General features: G+C 41.3%; 1 protein-coding gene across 3 annotated transcripts in view; it reads left to right on the forward strand.

The window, feature by feature from the left end:
* The window catches only part of LOC117231471 (zinc finger homeobox protein 3-like), a 288,298-nt gene extending 279,271 nt beyond the window's left edge, over nt 1-9,027 (forward strand). For all 3 annotated transcript variants that reach the window (XM_033489938.1, XM_033489937.1, XM_033489939.1), the window contains 3 exons: nt 1,179-4,009; nt 4,558-7,311; nt 8,043-9,027. In XM_033489938.1, the coding sequence (XP_033345829.1) occupies nt 1,179-4,009; nt 4,558-7,311; nt 8,043-8,522 (6,065 nt within the window). In that variant the 3' untranslated portion in view covers nt 8,523-9,027. The remainder of the gene's footprint in view (nt 1-1,178; nt 4,010-4,557; nt 7,312-8,042) is intronic.
* The last annotated feature ends 17,906 nt before the right edge of the window (nt 9,028-26,933 follow it).

The raw sequence follows: 26,933 nt of genomic DNA on the forward strand, positions 1-26,933 counted from the left end.
CTTTTCTTTTTTAATTGATTGTTTTCTTCTAAATAGAAGGTAATTCGTGGAAATTTTTCCATTGATTGTTAATTGATTGTTCACAGTCCCATTGATCGCTACGATGGATTTTAGTAATTCGATCGAAATTTATTAGCGTTGGTTGAATGTTAGAATTTTTGGAAGAGATTGGTTCGGAATTCTTATCGAAATACATTAATTGTTTTGCACGTTTGACATTGTGTATATAACTATATAGGAATAGATGTTTTATTACAATCGTTTCCATATTAACAATCATAAAACCATATTAACAATCAATTGCTCTTATTATTTGATAATTTATTACAAATTATATCAGTTAATTCAAGGATACATCTCGATTATGAGATATCTAATATAAAGTTAGAATAAAAGAACAGACTTCGATTTTAACGAAATGTAACATCGAACACCGAAATCGAACGTCACAGGACAGAAATGCTTTCGCTGCCGTTCAACGTAATTTACTTTCTCTCACAACATTATCGACTCATGCCTCTGTTCGCATGCAGCTGCAAGATTAATGGTTATTTTTTCGGCTGTTAAGATTTTTGATGTCGATCGACGATTTATCGACGCCTTAATAGAAAGGGGGAATTACAGGTTTGCGTTATCGGCCGATAGTAATCGTGATATTAAGGCACAAGAATTTATGTTGCACGAATCAAAACTGTTAACATTAATGCGGCCCAATTGCACGGTGTGTAACCATCGTGATTTCCGGTTTTCACCGTTCGGAAATTTTGATGCTTTGCATTAAGACACCACCAAAATTAACATTAAAGTACATATTCAAAATAAAAGAGACGAGTTTGCTGAAAGGAAGGTACTTCGGGTTCTAACAAAGTTTCCATACTACTTATCTGACTATATCTTATTAGCTATTAGTAGCCCAACTATGATTAATTGTCTGCTGAATCATTCATTGCCGTTGATTTATTTCGTAAATATAAAGGCCTCTGTATACGATTATTAATTTAAACTAATTCTATTTACAAAAATCGTTTCATCAACGATCAGATCAGCAGCACACCAGTTAAGAATTTATCTTTCTCGCGCTCTCGATATAATAATACCGTTCAAGCGATGAAAAATATCTTAAGCTCGACGAGACTGCCCGATCACCAAGCGAATGCTTGTTACTGTTTCATTTACAGAACGGCGAGAGGAAGGTAGCGACTGTGGCAGCGAGGTGAAGCAGGAACCCGATAACGACCAGGAACCAGAAAATGACCCAGAAAATGAGCAGGAGGAAGTCACCTGCCCATATTGCACTTATCAGCCGACGTCGCGCGAAGAATTGAGGCAACATTTGCAAGTGGCTCATGTCCAGGATACCGAGGACAAAGCGGAGACCGTAAAGGAAGAGCCGCCGCCGGAATTGTTGTGCCCGCTGTGCCAGGATGGTTTTAAAGAGCGTTCCGCGCTCGAGAAACACGTGATGCAAATACACTCGGTTAACGCAGACGGCTTACAACGACTGCTGTTACTGGTGGACCAGAGCCATTGGTTGAACAACAATCCGCGAAACACCTCGACTGCAGCGGTAACGATGCCGACTTCGCCGGCTACCCCCACGAAACAGCCGCAAGAGGAGGATTTGAGCGAACGTGGAGCCAACGAGGAGATCGAGGAGCTCACCAGATGCACCGTCTGCGGACGCGTGTGCCGCTCGTTGGAGGAACTACAGCAACATCACAGGGAGACTCATCCAGCCACTACACCCACTCTTGCCGTCAGCGAGAAACACGTTTACAAGTATCGATGCGGACAGTGTAGTCTCGCGTTCAAGACTCTGGAAAAGCTGCAACAGCACTCGCAGTATCACGCTATCCGAGATGCGACAAAATGCGCCCTCTGTGGACGATCGTTTCGTTCGGTCCAGGCTCTCCAAAGACATCTGGAATCTGCTCACGCGGATCTACACGAAGACGAACTCGCACAGTACAAGCAGAGCCTGCTGCACGCTCATCCGTTGCTTCAAGCTCTCACGGAGGAAGCTCTTCGCAGACAGGGGAATTTGGTTGGAGAACAGAACATCGAGGATGATGCCAGCAAGGCGGAGGAGGAAGAGAGTGACGCGAGCGACTCGTCGCCATTACACAAGGAGCAACGTCTTTTAGAAGATTATTTGAATAGTCAAACAGTGGCCGAGGACTCGTATCACGATCCGGGGAGAAAGTTCAAGTGTCATCGCTGTAAAGTCGCGTTTACCAGGCAGAGTTACTTGACTGGACACAACAAGACGCTATTGCACCGCAAAGGGGAAAAGATGTCCTATCCCATGGAGAAGTATCTGGATCCTAACAGGCCATACAAGTGCGAAGTTTGCAAGGAGAGTTTTACTCAGAAGAATATTCTGTTAGTTCATTACAACAGCGTGAGCCATCTACACAAGTTGAAGAGAGCAATGCAAGAGCAAGGCAACAACAACACACTAATCTCTGTCGTACCGCCTCCTAGTCCTACGGAATCCCCTGATTCTCAGCAAGACCAGGACAAGAAACCCTACAAGTGCAACATTTGCAAGGTAGCTTATTCTCAAGGCAGTACTTTGGACATTCACATGAGGAGCGTGCTGCACCAGACTAGAGCCAGTAAATTACCAGATCTTGCTGCCAGTGGTCAATTGGATCTTGCACGTCCATTGATAGAACAGCCTCCGCCAAGCAGCCCAAATAGTCCACCGGTTAACACCAGCACCTCTGGAAACAGCGGAACAATGTTGTCGTGTCCTCGATGTAGTGCTCTTTTTGTCAATCAGGAGCAGCTTGCCACTCACCAACAACTTTATTGCATATTTAGCAATCCATTGGCGTTGTTTCAACAAATAGCGTCTCAACAGCTCCCTTTATCCACACCAGCGAAAACTCCACCTCCTTCATCTACGACACCTGGTCCACAACAACACATGCAGCAGAGTACGCATTCTTCGCAAACAACGCAAGATATTTTGTCTCAGCCTCGTCACAAGACGTCGCAAATGTACAAGCATCTTCTAGAAAGTTTCGGTTTCGATCTGGTGATGCAATTCAATGAGAACCACCAAAGACGTCAACGTAAAGAAGAAGAAGCTGCTGCGGCGCTCCAAGCTCAGCAAGAACAACAGAAGCAGGAGCAACAGAAACAGGCGCTAGCTGCTCAAGCTGCTCGTGAAAGAGAGGAAGAAGCTGAAGAACATACTGATGATGACGTTATACCAGAACTGACTAGAAGCACCTGCCAGCATTGCAACAAGGAATTTAGTAGCGTTTGGGTGTTGAAAGCTCATTGCGAAGAAGTACACCGTGATCTGGTGCCGCGCGAATTCTTAGAGAAATATGCTCAGCAATTTAAATGTGAATACGAGAAGAAGAGCGTTGTAGTGACTGTTGCAACGTCTTCTTCTACGTCGTCCGGACCTAGGAGCTCGACACCAGCTTCTAACCAGCCGCAAGATCTCTCCTCGGATAAAGAACAACGTGAAAAAGAGAAAGAGGAGGTTAATGAGAACAAAGATCGTGTCAGTAAGACTCCAGAGGCTACTTCTACTACTCCAGTAACGACTCCAGCATTAAGCAACACGCCTGTATCGAGTACAGATTCTACGAATTCGATCGTATTGCCGACCAATCCTCAGCACCATATTCAACAACAACAACAACCTCAACAGCAGCAGCAGCAGCAACAGCAGCAGCAACAACAACAACAGCATGCACAATTGACTCTTGCGCAACAGATGACCGAAATGCAAGCTGCCCTAAACGCAATGGCTGCGTCTCAACTGCAGCAGCATTTCCAACAGTATCCTGGATTGGTGATGGGTATGATGGGTCTACCGCTTGGAATACCTGCTTTGGCTGCTATGAATTTACAACCACCTTTGGTACCGATGATGCTACCACCACCGCCGTACGATGGAACGGCTACCGGATATCCGCCTATCAATGCTCAAGCTGACCTCTTGACCAAGCAACATCTCGCCCTGCAACAACAGCAAGTAGCAGCCGTGAGTAACTTTGTGATTCCTTCTTTATAGAGATTCATTATGTTTTGTTTAAATTTCTTCGTTAAGTTAGTTAGTATTTTATTTAGTCAAGCCGTCATTTTTCTGTTATGAATTCTAATAATTTTCGATATTCATCTCTGTTTTTTTTAAAATTCATAATCTATGAGCAAAATATAATTATAATCTGCAGTTAAACTCTATTATCTGTTGTTATGTTAATTCAATTATTTTAGAATTAAGGCGTCTATAAATATAATTTATACGATTATAGAAAATTGTCAGTATGAAACTAAGTAAGTTCGAGACTATTCTATGTCATATCGATCTTCATATTCATTAACATTTCAATTTGCAATCATTATCATATCACTATGCGATCGTATACTCGTTCTCTTCCAATAAACAATCTTCACGAGAAACTACGATATGTTAAAGTATATAAAATACGAATTAAAAGCAGACACTCGATCTGAAAGCGTATATCAGCGTGGTAAATCGTACTCGAATTTGCGAACAAGAAAGAAAGCATAGGCGACCTTTTCTTACAGGCAAACGCGGCTGCCTCGCAGAAACGAGCGCGAACGCGCATAACCGACGAACAGCTAAAGATATTACGAGCGCATTTCGACATCAACAATTCTCCCGGCGAGGAGCAGATTCTAGATATGGCGGCTCAAAGCGGGTTACCGCCGAAGGTGATCAAACACTGGTTCAGGAACACGTTATTCAAAGAGCGGCAACGTAACAAGGACAGCCCGTACAACTTCAACAATCCACCTAGCACTACTCTGAATCTCGAAGAATATGAAAAAACCGGAGAGGCAAAAGTGACACCGCTGAACTCTAGCGTATCTGGAAGCAGTTCCTCGGATGACAAAAGTCCAAACAAGCAAGCAACACCACCACCGTCAACGACGACCGTGAATACATCTCAGGCCAGTGAAATAAAACAAGAGATTCAAGAACAGCCGCAGTGTCACGTGCAGCAACAATCGCAGCATCAAGAAGAACAGCAACATCATTCTCCTGGAAGCTCCGGTGGACAGCAGTCGAGACCGCATTCACCGGCGCTCAGCATGAGCTCCGTGTTCTCTGGGATTCATCACGATGTGTCATCGCACGCTTCATCGACAACCAACGCTCCAAGCACTCCTATGCTCCCGCCAAAGTTGACACCACAAAACTTTGCCAGCCCCAATCCCGGAGCTGGTAGCGTCGTTCCAGGCGCCATTGCGGCCATGGCTCTAACGCCCCAGAGATCCCTGAGCCCCGGGCGTGGACCAACTGACTACTCCTTCGGTGGAAACACCAATGGCAACAACTCGTCGGGTGGCAGCTCCGGGAAACGAGCTAACAGGACAAGATTCACCGACTACCAGATCAAAGTACTTCAGGAATTCTTCGAAAACAACGCGTACCCAAAGGACGACGATCTGGAGTATCTGAGCAAGCTACTTGGACTGAGCCCGCGCGTGATCGTGGTATGGTTCCAGAACGCGAGACAAAAAGCACGAAAAGTGTACGAGAATCAGCCAGCCGCTGAGCCAGTGACAACGGGCAGCCGCGAGGGCGACGACGGTTCAGGCCGCTTCCAGCGGACCCCAGGCTTGAATTACCAATGCAAGAAGTGTTTGCTGGTGTTTCAGAGATACTACGAGCTCATACGTCATCAGAAGACGCACTGCTTCAAGGAGGAGGACGCGAAGAGGAGCGCCCAAGCGCAGGCGGCCGCGGCCCAAGTTGCCGCGGTTCTCAGTTCCGAAGATAGCAACAGCAGTTCCACCACCACCACTGCTAACGCCGTCTCCAGCAACCCAACGAACACTCCCGCTCTCGCGGAACAGTTGCAGCAACCATTGAACACCACTACGCCTCCCCACCATCAGCAGCAGACAACAATGGGCCAGACGCATCAACAACCTCAACAACAGTCGCAGCAGCAGCAGCAGCAGCAGCAACAACAACAACCATTGCAGCAACAACAATCGCAGTCGCAAACCGAGTCGAAGGAAGGTAGCTTTCAGTGCGACAAGTGTAATTTGATGTTCGGGCGATTCGAACTGTGGCGCGAACATCAGCTGGTACATATCATGAACCCATCCCTTTTCCCACCGGCTTATCCACCAGATTCACCTTTCGGGATTCTACAGCAACAAGCACTGAACGCTACCACTGGAGTAGCTGCCGATAGTCCTCATCCTTTGATCGCTATGATGCAGGAGAGAAAGCGAAAGTACGATGATTTCGACGAAGGAACAGGAGGTGACAGCCGCTCGAACTCCGAGCACAACGAGCAGCCGAAAGACAAACGATTGAGAACGACGATACTGCCCGAACAGTTAGATTACTTGTACCAGAAGTACCAAGTCGAGTCGAATCCATCGAGAAAGATGTTAGAAACCATCGCTCGGGAGGTCGGTCTGAAAAAACGTGTTGTTCAAGTGTGGTTCCAAAATACACGTGCTAGGGAACGGAAAGGCCAATTCCGCGCGCACAGCCAAGTGATCAACAAACGTTGTCCATTCTGTCCAGCGTTGTTCAAAGTGAAATCGGCGTTAGAATCCCATCTCAGCAGCAAACACGCCGATCAAGTGGCGCGTGGCGAAGTTAATATCGATAATATCCCCGACGAAGAACTCTCGATGGAGTCGGCTCCTTCGAACCCGAGCACGCCGAATATGATGCCTCCTCTGTTCCCACCTTTCAACACCGACATGGAGGCATCCTTGAAGAAGTATTACGAGGAGTCGATGAAACGATATATCAGTGAGCTACAGGCTCACGCCAGCAACGGTAAACAAGAAACCGCGAACCATCAGGCAGGCGGTAACAGCGGTGAATCTCCTTTGGATCTGAGCAAACCGGTAGACCTGAGTCGCCCGATGAAACTGAGTCTCGGTGGACTGAGTAATCTTCTCGAAGAGCAACACGGAGCACATTTTCGCGGTGGTAGCGATTGCGGTCCATTGACCGACCTTTCCGAAAGAAGTATCTGTGACGACGACAGCATGAGCGAGACAACGGAATTCCTAGACGACGAGAGTGGACCGGCGAGTCCAGCCTCGAGCACACAGAGCTCCAGACAGGGACCCGCTTCGGCGGGGACCGGAAGTACCGCGGGCCCGCCGGTTACCGGCACCGGCAGCGGAACAGGCCAGTCCAGCGGCAAGAGATATCGCACTCAGATGTCCGCTACCCAGGTGAAAGTGATGAAGTCGCTGTTCTCGGACTACAAGACGCCTACGATGGCCGAATGCGAGATGCTCGGGCGCGAGATCGGACTGCCGAAGCGCGTGGTTCAGGTGAGCAGTGTTTGTTTCGATATTGAGTTCTATTTTATCGTGCATAAACTTCGCAATAACTTCTCTTGCGGCAGTTGATTATTTTAATTGAAGTTAAGATTATTTTAGTTTCTATCCGTGGATTGGAACAATGAAAAATTATGCAATTTTAAATGAATATAAATATAACTTCGATATAACGATACAGATAATAAACATAATTTCAAAAATTTTCAAATTCCTTGACCGATTTAGATAAATGAAATTCTTTCTACTCTATTATTTCCTACCTTTACTCTGATTTATTGCATCTGCATTTTACAACTCTGCACGAGAAACATCAAACACTATGCGAATCCTTAACAAACTTCCAATTACAGTAGTACTTCATTTATATTAAGAATATAGAAGAACAAACAGTTGCTGCATAACTAGGGTTAGTATAATATTTGTACAAGTACATTGGTTCTTCCTACTTCTAGAAATTGTTCGTTCATATAAGAAGAGTTGACGTTCAAATAAGTCGAGTCAATAAGTAATTCGTTCAAGGATGCACTAGCGAAGATTTCGTTCTTATAACTGGATTTCAGATAAATGGAGTTCTATAGCAATTAACATCTATACCTCTTTCTCTTTATCTGTTAAATCTCCGAAGTTTCACCAACTCCACAATAATTCCTCCAATTACGTCACCCTATTGACGATAATCGAGTCACCAATGGGCTTTGCGATCTAATAGAAAGGAGTGGCAGGTGTGGTTCCAGAACGCCCGCGCGAAGGAGAAGAAAGCTAGACTGGCGGCAGGTTTGCCAGCCGAAGGATCGGCCGTCCAACCTCATCGCGGTCCGACTGGGCCCGACGAATGTAGGCTTTGCTCTGTTCGATACTCGGCCAAGTCGCCGCTCCAGGAGCACGTATTCTCACGACGACACATCGAATCGGTGCGTGTCGCCGTCGAGGAAGGTAGCCTCGTGCCACCAACACCCGGCGCACCGATCGTTCCTGGTGGCAACAGTGGCGCAGCAGGAATCGGTAGCTCGCCGGTGGTCGGGCCTGGTAACCAGCAAGGCGGCCAGCAGCAGCAATCGGACGAAAACATGATGTACGGATCCTTGTTCCTCCATCCTACGGCGATGTTCCAGCCTCAGCAACAACAACATCCGGGCAGCGCAGCGGCTAGTACGGCTACCACCACGGCCGGTGAGTGTCTGGCTGACCTCTTAGACTCGTAAACGATCGTTTGGCCCGCGACGAGTTCGAAATTTTGAAACAGAGGATATTTGTCTTTCCTTTCATTCTTATTTCTTATTCTTTGTAGTCGATATTTCGATACGTCGATGCTCGAACTGCCCATTTTGCGTCTGCAACGCAAGAATAATTTTCATCTCTTCGATGAGATTTCTCTTTTCTACTCTTTTCTCTGGCTGTCTTTTATTGTTATCGTGATGATGAATTTCGAACCCTCGCGAGTCACCGTCGTTGTATGTTGTGCACGTGCCCCTTTACCGCGTTTATACGTACGCATACTATATAATTTGGCCCGTGTGATACTCTAGTGGGCCCGTCGATTACAGAATTTCTAACGGAAGAAATTAAAAAAAAGGAATAAAAAACAAACCGAAATCTCGAAGATTCTTTATATGTATAGTGCGAATAATAATATATCCAGAGCTAGGCAATACTGAAAGTTCCTATCAGATGACTATTTCTAGCGTAAGGGAGAACGCGACTAAAAAGGAAAAAAAGCAAAGTGCGAACGTTGAAGAGTAAACGAAAATACAAAATGTATGTGTGAGTGAGTGTGCGAGTGAGTTGATTTCCGAAGAATGGGATTTTTAAAAAAGGATACAAATTTTAAAGAAAGCGTACAAGTGTCGAGTATGCCGTTATGCGTGAGAATATCAAGCATTAAACATTTTTAATCTAATTAGTCTAATATCGATTTAATATCGCTACCAGTAAAATATGCAGAATAATCTTAACCAAGTGAGAGTATCATGAAAGTGGCTGAAAATGGTAACCAAGAAATCTTGATTATAAGTTGCTGTACAGTTATAGACTATATTGCAAATTATTACGAATTTTATTATTATATTTTATAATGGATCCTTAGTAACTGTCCATTTCGATTATTAGTCGAAGCGTTTGATTCATTATAGTATAGCCAGAAAGAACGGAGAATACATTGTCTTCAATTCCTACATAGTGTAGCGAAATATCGTCCCTTATCTCTTCGCCCCCTTTATCCTTACCTTTCGTCCATCCCCTCTTCACTCTCCTTGTTCTTCGATATGCGTCATACTTATCGTCGTCGTCGTCGTCATTATGCATAGCCGCGAAGCCATTCCAACACCGTGTCATCTTACGTTCAGTGCCTTTTCCTTGTTGCGCCTGAAGCGTTTCATTGTAAATACACTTCGCAAAGCCCTCGCTGTTATCCGAGGCTCGGATAGGGCCCTTTTATCTCGAACGGTCCCGATTCTGGCCTCCAACAACCGTAACGACCGCCAGAGAGTCGACTCTCTCTGCCTTTTTTTTTGTGACGAGCGACACATACGTTATACATAAGTAGATACATACATACGCGCATTCTACAGTGGAGTACAGTGACGCAAGATGGATTTCATTTTTCAACGAATTACGAGAGTTTGATATTATAGAATTATCGCGTTTGAGGAAATTTGTTGTCTATTTTTAGAAATACGCGTACAAATGAAATTAAACGCTTTTTAAAAGATTCCTTTTTTAGTTATTTGCTACTTAACGATACTGATTTTATGAAGATAAAAAATTTCGTACATAAGTTAGGTTAAAAATTAGCCATTTTATAATTACCATCACGAAACAAATTTTTAATCGTAGTTATCTTAAACTTTGAAGAGATTTATATATTTAAGGCTCTGCGCTATTTGTATTTGATACTTGCTTCAAAAATTATTATGCGCTAAATCATGACGTATATGTGATATGTGTATATGTGACTAAGCGAGGGCCATGCACGAATTAGTATTTTAGTATTTTCGTATATTTACCTCGATTTCGAGATTTACGTCTTATCTACGAAGTTCTCAAAAATTCCCAATTCGACGGAACATAAATAACTTTGTTGTTTAGATCTCAGATAATCGTAGATAAACTCCATTTATATGAACTTTACTTATTGAAATTTTATTAAGTATATGTTTATCCGAACGTAAACTCCGATTGTTTGGTCAAAAAATCTTAATTAGTATTAATAATAAAAGGATCGAAATTATATTTTCTTTTTTTAAACTGACGTATAATAAATGATGTTTTATCTCATATAACAAATATAAGATATATATATCTATATGCATATATTTACATATAGATATATTTGCCATATATATATATATATATATATATATATATATATATATATTTATTATTTATATTTTTTATGAATATATTATATATATATATATATATATAATATATAATATAGAATATATATAATATATAATATATATATAATATGGCAAATTTCCGTTGATTTTCTATATTTTTTATAGTACCTAGGCACGAAACGTGAAATTCATTCTGAATCATCTTGTTCATACATTCACACGCATGCGTCAATCTCAGTCGAACCTGTTTCTGTGTCATCGCATAACATAACTTGGTTTTGTCCTTCTTCCTTCACTGCGAAGCGAGACAATCCTATTTTGCCATTTTTACGACGACATCGATCTTAATCAGGGCCACCACTATTACTAATTATTATTATTATTATTATTATTATTATTATTATTTTTATTATTATTATTATTATTATTATTGTTTTATGCGTTAGTTATTTATGAGTCCCACATCCCCCAAGAAATTGTCTCTCTTTCTCTTCATCGTTTTTTGTGATAGTCACACTCTCGTCTGCCCACACGAACGAATCGACTCGATCTCGTACCGACCTTGAACAGCCTGAAAACTCAACGTATACATTGCTGTTGTATTCTTTTCCCTTTCTTCCTTTTACGATCTCTATCCTACTTTTTTATTTTGTAATTTCATATTCTTCCCCTCTTATCGAATCCTTAAGCCAACTTTTTCGGGTAACTGGAACGTGAAATTTTCAGTCGATCTTTGTAGATCTAGTTCACAAACATGAATTATTGCCAGTCATCGCTTGTAAGTATTCTTAATACCTTATCGAACAACCATGTCAACCATGGTAATATTAAACGTAGAGTACGAACTTTAATATTTAAATCGTATAAATATTTTATAACAGTTTGTAGATTGGATTATACAATTTTACAGTACATCGTTTCAGCCTGTGTTTTTATTTGACGTTTGCCACTTAGAAGCGAGAGTTTTCGAACTACTCGTTAATACTTTTAACATATTGACTGCCACGACACCTGTATTCGAGTGTCAGCAAAGTTTCTGGTCGGGCCGCGTAACCAATATTCGGGTGTCGCTTATTTAACTACTTGCGAAGGATCGTCGTAGGTATTTGAAAAGATAGTCCGACACTACTCTGCTGTTACGCGATTACTGCAGCAGCGGTGTGTCCATGAGGATTTCTCCACGTACAAAAAAAAAAAAAAAAAATTATTTGAAAAGATATTCCATAACAATAAAACTGTTGAATTGTTATAAAAGTAATACGAAAATGGTTTATTAAAAAAATTATTTAGAATGAAAAACTTTAAAGCATTTTATACATAGCTGAGGTTGATCGGGACAATTTGGACAATAAGTTGTTGTTTTTTTCAAATTCTTTTGCGCCATTGTTCGATCCATTCGACGTTTTATTTGTCTAACATGGTTTGCATGCGAGTCTAATGCTTCTTCCGCAATCATTTTTCCGAACAGCGATATTATGCTGACTCCGACGAAGACAAGGAAGACAACCCTAATAATTTTGCGACTAACAATTGTCTAAATATTCTAATATTTATGTAGGAATGTTATATTATAAATTAACAGAAAAGACAGTATGATAAACACAATATCGTTACACTCTCACAAAATCGAATATAATATCGCGTTTCACGAATTCGCTTTTCACTAATTCTACGTCAAAGCAATTCGACTGTGGCGGATCGGTATCGATAGGGCGCCGACAGGTCGACAACGAGTCTGTCTATCTCTCTAGCGGTCGAATGTACGGGCGAATGATACAAATACTGCACCTAGCGAGACTCTCTTTATGTCTAAGGCAGGAACTACCGGGCATAGTCTTACTGACGAGTCCACCGACCAACTCTCTTTTCATCTGGCAGCGATATCTCCGCCACACGACCATGATTAATTCAATTCTGACAATTTATATTCTTCCTTGTTGCAATTTTGTAAACTATCAAAGCGTTTACAACAGAAATTCCCAAAAGGAGTTGAATGCCAAGTTTTCTTTCAAGTATTATTTGTGTAGTAACGTATGGATTCTTAGAGTAAGGATAAGTGACGATGGTAGATTTTAGGGTTTAGTGTAGTTTAATAAGCGATACTCAATAACAACAAGACCGATTACAATATCGTCGTACGTCGACTCATACTCTGTGACCTCCCAACTCACACTCTGCTTCTCAACTAACTCTTTGGCCGTTGTAGCATCTCTTTTGTCTTTTGCTAGGCCCACCGCACACGTGTTCCGCAGACGCTCGTAGCCAAGGTCAGGTAGGTTTTTTCTAACGAAATTAGGCACTTGTAAAGATCGAGGACACATTAATAGACCCGATAGCGTCTCGGCTCTCGCGACATTGTCTATAGTTAACTCGATGTTTCTTAGGCCCTTTTCCCCGATACTACATTTGATTCCTTTTCTAATTGTAGTGGAATTACTGAAAATTTTCAACGCGAGAATTGATTGTAATTTTAATAAATAAATAAATTAAAAAAAAATTAATTATAGTGGCATAAGAAACCATTTGGTCGGAATAATCTATGCCACACTTTCCTTCGTTATATTCGACAACAGCTAGTGGTTTTAACGTTGCGAACAAACGAAACGAGAGATCATTCTTGAGACTACCACTTGAGCGATTCGCATTACTAAAATATCGATGGGTGCACCTAGCAGAGAACGATTGGTATTGCTGCACGCGTGGTCTGACGGAGATTTCTTTGAAAACACGCGTAGCCTGACGGAGATTTCTTTGAAAACACACGTGGCAGTCAACGTGTTAAAGCATTTTAGAAAATAAGAATTTGTTCATTACAAATTCAAGGATTAAATTTTTTAGAAATATTTAAAAATCTATTTTATCTATGACGAATTGGGATGAAATATTTTGGAATTGAAGTACTGGATTGAAATCCAACCCAAACTGTTACGATATTCTATACGAGTCAACGATACGAGTAAAGTGTTAAATCTTGTTCAACGTAGATTTACGTAGAGGCTGAATCTGCTTCGATTAGAACATTTCTAAGCGAACAATTCTACCACGTTTCTACAGTGTTTCCACGAATAAGTTCATTTACAACAAAGTAATGTATGATCGGGCACGTAAGTTAACAAAAAGTTAGCACACGCGTTTAAGAGATCGAACTCGCAGCCGACGAGGGTGTGGCTCAATTTCTCGCTTTTATCTTTTTCAGCACATACACATTATATGTGAATCCGTAAACGCATAAACATGTACGAAATATAGTAAGGACCACATTTTTGTGCATACGTGGCACACATATATGGACACGACAAGCACAGTTATGCGTATCAACGTCATGCATGTCGGTCCTACTCTTTTCGTGTATATAGTTTATTATTATTATTATTATTATTATTATTATTATTATTATTATTATTATTATTAATTATTATTTTATATTATTAATATTATATTATTTTTCCGTTCTAGTCTAAAATAAAGCTACACTATCATAAGACTAATCTTTGGTTTACTTCTTATTTGATTATTTCACCCCATTCCTTTTTACCCAGGACCCTGACAAATCATCCCCTTTGCGTTTCTAGATTTGTTTTTAGGTAAGTCGTATCGCATTAAATAACGATATCTAAAGATTATCGTAGTTCCTTCGCTTAGTAGTTCCTGTAAAATTTATACAAAGTAGCAATAGACTAAATAAGGTCCTTACGTTTTGCAGAGCATAAACGTTGTATACAAAAAGAACTATGCTCGTATGTAGTACGCAGAAAATTATACTCGCAACACGATATCAATTAATTGCAGAGACGCCACTAAGAATAAATCACGAATCAAACAGTCTATTTTCGATTATAGACCGTTACAAAGATGCTCGTAACCGAATATGTTAATTACAAGATTCGAAGTGAACGAACATAACTCAAAATGATCCTACTTTAGCCTACTACGAGTAACACAAGTTAATTGATTACGATAAGTATATAAATATGAAAGTCACAGCAGGAGAACACGATAAATTCATGTTTCTTGATTTTATGACTTCAATTATCGCCGTATGAGAAATTTTAAGGATTTGATAGATCGAATGAGTGGAAACAACGATAAAAGTGGGAATTACGAACGTGGGTTTACATAAAATTACGAAGAAGATAGAAAAATATGCCAAAATCGAACAAAAGAACAATCGTAGTAACACGGAATTAATTGACGGAGAAAACTAAATTTTAAAACTGCTCCTCTGTAAAAAATATAAAATATGACATATCGTGTTCTTCTCTCGTAGCCTTCGTATTCAAATAAACGTTTAAATTCCTGGCGAGAGGAACGCGTGAAATATCGACTACCTAACCCGCGTGAATCGAGGAGGCGACACTCGAGACGGAAGAAAGCGTGTTTCCAGGTACCATGGCCGGTCGATCACGCGAGTTTTGCGTAAACCACGGCTGTTAAGGCGAATTACGACGTGGTTCGTCTGGTAGTCGTGCATCACCAGGTAATTAAGCCGGGTTCATTCCGTGACACGGACGATTCGACGACTCGGCTCTACGAGTACATACATGGCATTGTCGAGACCAGCCAAGCTGGTACTGGCATGGAAAACAAGCGAGTTTATCGTGGGCCGAGGTTGCTCGATCGACTCGCGTTCAAGCAATGAATTAGAACCGACAGGGAAGCGTTAACCGTACTCCGTAAGATTACACGTTCGCGCCTGGATTTCTAATGCGGAGACGTAGATGCTCGACAGTCAAACCGCGTCCTACAGAATATTTCCATTTGGTCATGGAATTTTGTTTCAGGGAAAGAATACTGAGATTTGGAGTTGTAGTGTCTGGTTATCGGGAGATTCACTCGATACGTTCGCTTCTACTTGAATTTTTATTATTCGTGTTATATGGTAACAAGTAATTTTTAATTGGATCGATATTATTAGGAAAATTTTACAAGGCACGGGTGTGTAACGTATCGATCAGTTTGGTAATAAAATAAATAAGGTCTTAAGTTACGACTACAATAACAGTTATCGTTATTAGTAGATTTACGTGTAGAAGGTTCTGATTCGTATCGTATGAAGTATATTCATGTTTGGAGAGAACTATGTCAGTAATAATAATTCTTAAATATCGAAATTACGCTATACGTTTTAAATATATATCATTTAAAATATAGTAAAAGAAATACAGTTAAGTATGTCTGTCGCGTTTGAAAGTTGAGAAATATTTTTCCGAAAGATATACGTACGTAACATGTTCTTCAAAAGTATCAGAGACACGTAGAAAAAATTTTAAAACGAAGAACGAGCGTATTATGCGTGTTCTATACATCTTTACGCCCTCAAATTTCTCATAAATGGATAAAAATCCACAGTCTAGTATTTTCGTACGTAAGTTTTCGATTTCTTTAAAGATATCGAATCCTATAAAAAGACATCGTGATTTTAAATTTTCAATTTAAGCAATCGAGCAATTCGAATATCTACAGTCTACTCGTCGTCTTAACAAATTCCCAAGTAGCGAACCATTTAGAATATTTACGATCCACGTCGATCGATTTCAATCACAGTTAAGAAAACAACGTTACTGTACACACAACACGGGGAACTGGCAATGGAAACGATGTTGGCTCGACGCCTTTGTAATTGTTACGTGATTTACACTCGACTTTCCAAGGTTTTGTCGATCGGGCCGGCCGAGGTAATTAGTCGCGCCACTTTTTCGTCGCGTCTTTCGAGGTAACAATAGAGGCGATCTATACGCAGGGAGGTGGATGATTGCGAGAGAGGGCCATTGTACACGTGGTCATGGACGGTGTTGACGGCCCCGTTCACTGCCACCGACGCGACGCCACGAAATTCCCTAAACGACGCGATTCAAGCTCTGAATGGAAGCGGACGCGTGGAAGGAAAGGAGGAAAGAGAGAAAAAAGAAGGAGAACAAAAGGTTGGGATATTCATTCGGAAAATTGATTCCTTGGTGACGAGCGATCGTCGGTGCGTTTGAACCCTGGCTTCGCCTTTTTCGCGGCCTTTGTACCGACTATACACGACAAAGACTTCGATATTCCTTGTGAAATCTAATGGCTTTGTTCGAGAACGCGCGCGTTAAATCGCTCCATGAAAGTATTGTGCCTGGTAACGATCCGGTGATTACTCTTGGTAGCTCTCACTTTATGTCCTCTGGAATTATCACTTGATATCCCTGCTTCTTTTTATTCCTCTTGTAGCATGATTGATACGCGTGGTACATTTCGTAGATTGATTATTTTAACATCTATTTCGCCAATTATTATGTAAGAAGTTTCTATTTCATCGTGGATCCTTAGGTATAAATTATCAATTATCAGATAGCAAAGCAATACGTATTCATTTTCTTCCAACTACTCCACCGTATATGGATACGCGAGAGACAATTAAATCATTATCGCGAAGGTGAATAGTGAAAGTTACAGCTAAAAAAAGAATAGTTATACGCGCGTAGCTAGGTTAAATTTAAAACTTTGACCAACATTTTAATTGCAAGTTTGATCGATGGTTACATCTTGTTGAGATACTTATGTCTATTTCCTACTCATTATGAAATTATGTACATTATGAAATCTGCATTACTATAAAACATATTGCAAAGAGTTCGAGTTATAATATTTCTGATTATTCGATCCATAATTACGTAGTTACTATCGATGTAAGCTCGCGTGTTATTACAATCACAAAGATAAAAATCTTCTCACTAAATCATTTCCTTCTTAAATCATCCTACTTATAGTAAAAAGCTTATATACCATATAGCCGCGAATTCATTACAAGCTTCGTAAGAAAGAAACATAACAAATTTACCTACACAAGTACTCATTATTACCTGTTATTAGTACTCATTAGTACCTATTATTTAAAAATCATCAGCCAATAGACAAATCCGCATATTCAAATCAACGCACCACCCCATCAGCCACTTCATAGATCTCCTGAATCTCAAACAACTTCATCAACATACAAATGCAACACAACCTATTTCAAATCTCCAACTGATTCCTTCAGAACCCACATATAAAATTCATTTACATCGGTGTATCGTCTGCTACCATAATAATAGCGTGGCTCGTGCTCGTATAAAAGTTCAAGGCGACTCTCCCTCTCTCTCTCTCTCTGTCTGCCACGTGTCCCTTAGAAAACGTTCTTCAGCTTCCTCCTATATGTCTCATAGCTCGACAAAATTTTGATACATCGACAATCGACAGTGGGGAGGTAATTCGAGGGACGAGGAAGAAAAGAACGGAGTTGGTTCAGAAATTCATGACGCCTGAAACCTTTCGTTTTCGAGGGCCTGGTCCTTCCGGCTTGTGACGGGTCACGTGTCGCTCTTTCTGCGTCATTTCGAAAAGCTTATGCTAATACAGAAGAGGCCAGGGTCGCGCGAGTACGACACAAAATGCCGCTGCGTTTTGTACCGGCAGGGAACGATTATACGCGCGATTCGTGAAATTATGCAAAACGCGCGCCGTTTACTCGCGCGAGCGCGGGGTGCGAAAAAGGCCGTGTGCACGGTGTGGCCACGTGGCCTTGTCGACGAGGGAATGCAAATGATATCTCCACTAGAGGGTTGAACTGGCATCTTTCTTTCGTTCTTTGTCCATCGATGGCAATTCACATGGAAACTCTACGTATGCGATATACAGGGTATTTTTGAATTGATGCTACCAACTTGAGAAAGGACGAATTTATGGGGAAAATAGGTCGGAAATACAAAGTGATGTTCTTTACGGAAGCTTTATTCTTCGATAAATTATTGTTGAGAATGTAGAGAGTACGCGTGCACTTATATATATGGTTGTGTGTTCTATTTAGGTTACTTTTAATGGATATTACTGTGGTATCCCTATCGCTGCTTGAATTTATCGTATCGAATAGCGAGGGATGGAAATTGGAACAGAAAGAATTTTTTGTTCTGCCCTGTCGTATATTTTTTGTTGGTTCTATCCATGAGTATCAATACTCATTCGATTCCTCGATACTCATTCGGTTGCTCTCTGTACGTGCTTCGTTTCTGACAAATTAGAATCGTCGAAATCTAGAAATTTGCAATCACAATTAGAGAAATACAACACCGATAACTAGGAATAAAATTTTGCCTAAAAATTTGATCGTCTATGACATATGTCAAAAGAAGGAATACGCAATCCAAGTCACCGTTTCTTCTTCTAATTCTTCTTCCCCCTCATCGCTATCCTCCTTAAAACAATTTAATCGCATAGGAAACTCACCCTTCACAGATATCCTCAATTTTCTCTCAACTTCTCCAAACGTTAAACGAAACCAAACCCTTAACTTCTTCACGAATGATCAAGAAAGCCGTCGCTTCGTTTAATCCAAACCTGGCTCGCACCTAATCTCGCCGGGTCAATATTAAACTCACACCGAAAATAGTGTGACGAACAGGCGAACGAGTTCAACTGGTAGGCTCCTCCTTGGACCTTGAGGACGCCACCAGGTAGGAATTAGCATGCCGCTGTCGTTTTTTTTTCGCTTGCACGAGAACACCTCGCGGTGTTCGTTTATTCGCCTCTAATCCCTTTGAATGCAGCGCGGTCCAAGAGTTCGATGTGCCCCGAGTCTTTTCTCCTCTCTCCACTCTGCTGTCCCCGAGTTTTCTGTCCTTCTCCGTTCTTCGAACGTGTCCCGAGCCATATGTTACCCGATCCATGCCGGAGCTATTAATTATATCGATCTATATAGACTGCGTAGTTAGCCGTAGCAGCGAAAAGCAGTACCAGGGCCCTGCGACGCTTTATGGTTCTTCTCCCATCCCCTTTTTCTTCCTTCACGGTCCCGTGATAGTTTCTCTTTCTCTCTCATCGTCGGTCGATCCAGCGACACCGGGGTGAGAAGCTAAAAAAAAAAAAAAAAGAAGAAAAATGCTGAAGCGCGTTGCACAGAAATACATAAAACCCGACCAGAGGTATAAATCATTAGGGGCCACGGAGGAACTATTATGTGACTCATGGCTCGTGGGGATGAGAGAACCCAGGAAAGGAGAGCCGAAAAAAATCCTGCCATGGGGGGTGACAGTTCATCCCCCAGCGTAACCGTTGTGGATATCGTTTTTTCATCCTCTTTTCTCTCTTTCGTTCGAACACAAAATCGCTGTTGGCTGGGAACGTTCGTTAATTGGTTTGATCGAATTTGACGCAGTTTGAAGGAAATCGTAGATACATTAAAAAAAACTGTCGATCAGAGTATTGTTTTAGGCGCGTCCTAGCGATGTAAGCAGCAATAGAATGTTGGGGATTAGGTGAGATGATTTTCAAAATTTAATGTATCGAGGGATATAGTTTGTGGAAAGAAGTTGAACGTTCTGTACGATCTTCTTAAAATGGGTCCCAGAATTCTAATTTCATTTTAATAGTCATTCCACTGAGGAAAATAATTAGTATATTTCACATTTATTATATCTTTTCTCGAATCATCTCATTTATTATATTCGCGAAGGTATCCTCGCAATCAGAACTCCTTAATAACGCGATTGCAAAACAACCGCACGACGGTCTTCAGAAAAATGATGCATGTCGAATAATTAATAATACAGCAATTATTTTCCCATCAGAATGATTTTATACGTTGCCGGCGGCAATTAAAAGGGACGTGACATCGAATAGTTTCTCGTCTTACGAATGTTTTTCTCGTTTAATTGATCGCACGATTAGAAGATTCGAGAATCATCCTAATTTAAGACATCACAGCCGTCTCGTTAGAAATTTATGTTCCAAGAGTTGGTACATAGACTGGACCAAAAAATGCATAGCCTGGAGTAATGAAATTTGTACGATTCTATAACTCACGGTGTATACGATTTCACAGTCACTAATTATCCTTCATTCTCTGAAAACATTGACAGGTTAACGTCGAATCTTCATACTTCAAAAATCCTTCACGCACTGCTAACTATCGATCAATCACAGAAACTATGATAAATTCTAAAAATCTAAAACTCGTTAAAACCACCTAATACGAACGGTTTGAAAAACATCTCCATCTTTGCAAGCGATGAACTATGACTCGAAGAAGGAAGTCCCTGAAAGACGCATACGCGAGGATGACGCGCGAAGAGGCGACGGAACAGTTCGGTTTCGCGCGTAGCAAAGCTCGATTCCAGCGCGTTCACTTTCGCCACGAGGAATTCCGGAGGGGACTTCTTTTGGCCCTTGGCAGACTCCGCGTCGGACAAGGTGCTGAGAGGAGCTGGCGCGGAACGAGTCACGAGACCGTTCGTGAATAACCTAGTAAAAGTAGCGAACTATAGAGACCGGACTCTTCCCTCTTCGCCGGTGTTTGTCGAAGGCGCTACTGGAATCCGGCAAAAAACTCACCGGTCGGCTACCGGTCACTCTAATGCTTGCCTATAATGTGCCACGTTATTTTCAACGCTGCCACCGCCACGCCGCGCGCCGTGCCGGCGTCGCTTCCTCGTGACCTCGACGCCATGAAAACGATTCCGGGACAAAGATTCAAACGCTGCTACAATAGAAGATCGTGTGAACTAACGAAAAACTCCGAAATAAGATCGTATTTTTCGTAATTTTCTTTGATTAAATCTTTTCTCTCTTCTGTTCTTGTGTCCTCTCTTCTCTTTCTTTTTTTTTTTGGTAGCGATATAATTGTCTTCTTAGACGAATAGGAAGATCGTAAGAAATGGTGTTCCATTAGAAGATCGCGTGAACCAACGAAAAAGTTGGAAGTAAGAGGTTTCCATCGGTCGTTACATTTGGACAATTATTACGGTTTGATTAAATTCCTTCCTTATTCCATCTTTTTATTGGTAACGATGTAATTACTTTTTGGCGAGGAATAGAGAGATTGGAAGAATCGGAATTATTTTATTGCATAGACAAGCTACTGTTCCTTTTGAATTATTTAAGTAGAGATAATCGTAGTTGTGAAGTTATCAATTACTTTCTATATATTCATTGAATAACACAGTTCTCTTTCTAGAAATATTGAAGGTAAAATTGAGGTATATGATATAATATATAAATATAATAGATAAAATTTTGTGATCAAACGAATCGAAAAGAAATCTACAATTATAATGCCACACGCAATGTTCCTCGATAAAAATGTCGACAAGATATAGATAAAAGATCGAGAGGATAATTCATCCACGGGGCAACAGGATAGGTAAAAATCTGGCAGCAATTGTGCGTGGACGATGGCGACCGAATTGTTGCGGGCCGAGAACGATGGTACCATAAACTCTCCACGAAGGCAACACGGCGGGACGAGTTATGGCAATGATGCCGGGAGTTCCACGCATGACTCGGCACGACGCAAATACCGATGGGCCTTGAGGCGATCGAAAAAGAGCAAATCGGCGACGTTCGGTGCCTTGACGCGTACCGAGCAGTCACCGACACAAAAGAATCGAGTGTTAATTATCGAAAAAGCCTCGTCGTTCAACGGGACTTTCACGGTGATACGAAGAAATTTTCGTGTACCCGATTGAACGAATCGTTTTCAACTGGATTCGAAACATCGGTATTAAGCTGCGTTGTGAAATATGGCACAGCGAAAATTACAAGGTAACGTTAATGTTATTATCTCGAACGAGAATGATCTTGACGATATTTGTGTTTCGAATTTTTTTCATCGCGGCAAAAAGTTTGGTATAAATATAATATATGTTTCGTGCTCCGTATTCGAGATAAACTAGAGTGCACATAAAGAATGAGTTAATGTAGAGATTCGCTTTCAAGGATATATTACGCGTGTTACGTAGTAGCTGTTAAAACTTTATTGGCAGTATAACGAGACAAGACTATTCCGATTATGTTGGAATAGACAGTTTCGAATAAATTGAAAAATATATATAGAAGTTGCAAGACGTTTAATAGAAATATCAAATACATATTGATGTAGCGCATATGAGATATCGTTTATAAAGTGAGATTTTAAGAGCAAGTACATTTTTTTTTAAATACTAGGTACACTTACGTACGCCTATACCAAAATAATTTCAACGCACCAACGCGATATTCGAAAAATTTGTTCACCGATGCTTTCACGGATATCTTGCTGATCTCAGGTTTCGATGATACATTCGTCAAAGAGACGATCTTTCATACGGATCAATTTCATATCATGACATAATAGGATAGATAATAAAATGATCAAATACGATAGAGACTAATTACGATAAAACAATATCATCGAATGAGGGAGATTTCGATAGATCAACTACTTATCGCCTACTTGTTCTTATCTAACAACAATCTGAAGTAGCAGTTTCACAGGATACGTATTAATAACGTGTCATTATTTTGTATTATTCGGTATATATTAACAAACAGAGTTGGAAGGAGCCGCATTATGATTAGGTTGAATAATAGAAAAGTCGTACGGGCAACACGCATGCGAACATATCTTACATCTGAATCTACCTGCCAACGCAATCAAAGATCGTTTGTGTCGAACTCTGTCATTTGTAGCTATACGCGTCGCAACATCAACCGCGCGTGGCATAAATCGTCCTTCAAACAGGTATTTAATAGAAGTTCAGAGTACGCACTTAAATCATGCTATTAACTACGCGGTGGAGGACTAATGATTTTAATTTATGGTAAAATATGTTCGAAATATGCAGATCAAAGGCTAGAGAAAAAGATTGATCCGTGAATCATTATTGATTGAAGATTAGATAAAGATAATTAATAAAATGAAAGATAAATATCATTACTTGGAGAATATTGGAATAGACAGCCTGGAGGTGATTAATTGAAATATAAATCTAATTTCTTAGAAAATACTGAATTTATATGAAAGGCTGTTATATGAAAGTGTTTTATAGATATTAAATAAATAATTAATAAATAATTGTCTGCGTATCCATATATTATTGCATAAATAAACAAGTAGCAGTTAGGCTATGGGACATCTAAAGAATAACGCGTCAACGACTAACAAATCTATCAATATCGCTAACAACAAGTCTCTGCCACAAAAGTCTCCAGTTCAATTGGCAAATATAAATTACGAGATTCCGTAGCTCAACCTCCAAATCTAAATTAACATCGATTCAACCACTCGGCAGTCTCTACATTTTACAAGCTCATATTTAGAAACGATAAACTTCACCCTCGCCAACAGCAACAACGTTGGACTTGCCCTAAAGAGGAACACGTAGCCGTGGGTGCATCTGGGTGCTGCGGATGCATTCTCGACCGCAGAGCGCAGACTTACCACCACCAGAGCATCGTCGTGGCACGGTGGTTGCTGATGTTGTTGCTTGAATTATACTATGATTATACTCTAGCCGCGCGGCGGCTATGATTAAACATTAAACAACGCCATTACGCCGAGTAAGAGGGAAACGTAGAGGAAGGCGAGCACGGGAAGGAAACAGAAGGAGGAAAGGAAGAAAGAAGAAGAGGAAGACGAGAAGAAATACGAGAAAAAAAGGAAGGATATCAGGTCTGGGTGGGTTCCTCGTGGTCTTCTTCGTCGTCTGGTGACCGCGGCCGCCCGTGTCCTCCTACGAGTCCAGGATTAGCCTATAATTCCTCTGGCCAAGCTGCTTGGCTTCTCTCTGACTGTTGCTGACTGGCTAACCAGAAACAGGAATGCCAAGAAGCGTAATTAGCTATTCGGCCGCGAGAGAAGCCTATTTGCTTTACTGCATTCCGCGCCACCATTCAGGATGAAACGGCCTCGAGAGGGGGACGAGGGAATCACGATCTGGATAGGAAGGAGACGAAGGCAACTAAGTACGCGAGGTCCTCTTGATCCAGAAGAGAACATGGATCCTAACGAGCTGGATTGCGACGAAGCTTCACCTCATTCGCTCTTTTTCTCGTTCTCTATGTCATACGCACCGAGAGATTAACTTTCACCGTGAGGATCAATCGACAGGGGCGTTTATGCGGCCGGGAAAAAGTTCCAAGCAAAGGGGATGATAAATGGCGTGGCACCGCATCGTCGCTATCGGATCTCGAGGATGTCGATGATCGTCGGTGCCATGGACGATACGATTCTTAGTGTGTAGGATTTTTTTTACAGCGAGGTTCAACTATCTCGTTTGACGGAATTGTGTCGCTCGATGGTACACTTGCGATGCGTCGTATCGTGACTCGAATCGTCGTAGAAATGATCTTCTAGAACGTAGCTCTATTATCGAAGACAGTGATTCTTCGAAGAAATTGTGTATCTCGTATTTAAGATTTATTTCGGATGGATAGAAAATTGTTATCGATTCTTCATTCTTCGCTCTTCGTGTTACGGTCTTTATTTTGTTCGAATCTACAAAGCAGTTTCGTCAACGTGTGATCGATCAATGATATATTTACTACGAATTTAAAATTCACCTACGAAAAGTATTATCAAAAATGACATCGCATCGTGTTACTTAAGCGAGTCCTACGCCTCTTATTTTACATAAATCGAACTCTCGTAAATCTAGCAAAGTCAATACCAATCCGCCGTATAATTTAGTACCTGACAAACGATCACGACAAAAGCATCAATCATATCAGCGGTTAACGTACCCGCTATCGCAATTGAAAAGGAAAATTCAAGGAACAACGACACGATGGCTCGCGCCATTCGATAAACTACTGCAACATAATTTTCTTTCAACAGCTCCAACTTATCGACGATGATAACCATCGACGTTCAAAGATATAGACACTTTAGATACTAAAAATCTCACGCTACTCTTCATACCGCAACTAAACCAAATCACCTCTCTCGACAACTCCATCTCTCATTACGCGCAACACGCAAATGTAACTCGCCGGTTAACCGGAAATTCCTCGTGAGGAATCCACCAGACGCGCGATACGGAACGCAAGCTCATTTCGTTTCCTCTGAAAACGAACGAAACGATGTTGAAATGGTAAACGAAAGGTTGAGTCGGTGAAACGCATACTTGCACCAGTTTGGTTCATTTCCTCGATATTATGTCGCGATTCTTCGGGAGCGCGGGACGTGACCGCCGTCAAACTGTTCATCATCAGTCCGCGTTCCTAGTTCGGCGAGCGCAATCGCGCTTTAATGCGATCCCCTCGGCCGATCTTTCCTATCCGGCGGCGGCGGCGGTCAGAACGTTCGTGGAAACGCGATTTCCGAGTTACGGGGGGAGTCTGGCCTCTACGTGACGTTGGCACATAGTTGTTCGTCGTTGCCCCCGGCTGTGCACGCCGCAAACACGGTTAGTTACAGGCGGACTCGCGCCGCGTGACCGACCGACGAAAATTGCAAAATAGCCTCGCGGACGATTCAACGAGTCTGCCTCGCCGCGCCGCCGGGATCTCCGAGCGGAAAGAGAATTGCCACGCGGAACGTCGCCGTGGATGCTGATGGACAGTCTGCTTCCAAATGGAAGTTTCAAGTTCTGCTTAATGTAAAACTATAGTATTTAAGAACAAGGGTAGATTCGGTCCTGAAAGTTTGGTTTTGACCCAGTGAACTGAACGTTCAAGTTCGACACTGTTGAGGAAGTTGATTTTAATATTAGGTTCAGGTCTTCCTATAATTTGCATAAAGACCATTCTTGTTTCAATGAAGCATACGTGCGTAATATATAAAATAATAAGTCATCGTGGTCATCTCGATCAGTTTGGTCATATTGTGATATTTTATTTTAACAAGAATTGCAGTTATAGAACAAGAGCATTATTAATTTGTTAAGCTGTTAGAAGAAGATTAGTTAGAATTTGTTAGAAGCTGTTCTCATATTAGACATATAGAACACCTTCTTGTTAACCATTAAGTGACTTCAAAATCAGGAAAACATCAGTAGAAACAGACTCACCATAATGTACCTCCCTTATGATTTTTCTTAATTGTCCACAATTTCCTAACGAAGATTAAACTTGCCTTCTCAAGATCTTACTAATTGTAAGGATCTTACAACTAACATGTTTCCAAGAATCCAAGAATCTTGGTATATTTACAGAACATAAGAGATAATTACCAAAAAAAAAAGAAGAAAATCTAACAAAGTCTAAAATACTCTCCACCTCGAAACGTACGTACGTGTATATCTTCCTTACTCATGCCTTACTCGTTGCTTTACGCCGAACGAATTACTTCGAAATCAATTACGCCGCGATTCCACGGCGGAACGCAAATCTAAAACCGCGACGAGATTACCAGGTCTGGATTGGACCCGGGAAACGAAACTAAATTAGGCATAAATTAGCTGATTACAGAAAATCGTTGGACACGCCACGAATGACCAGTGGCATTTCCTTTTCTTCTCTTGGCACCTTGTCCCCCTCAGACACACTCTTTCTCTAGCAATTTCGAGC

Source organism: Bombus vosnesenskii, unplaced genomic scaffold (genome assembly GCF_011952255.1).
Source record: "Bombus vosnesenskii isolate JDL3184/JDL3185 unplaced genomic scaffold, Bvos_JDL3184-5_v1.1 scf7180000013272, whole genome shotgun sequence".
In the NCBI taxonomy this organism is placed as follows: Eukaryota; Metazoa; Arthropoda; class Insecta; order Hymenoptera; family Apidae; genus Bombus; species Bombus vosnesenskii.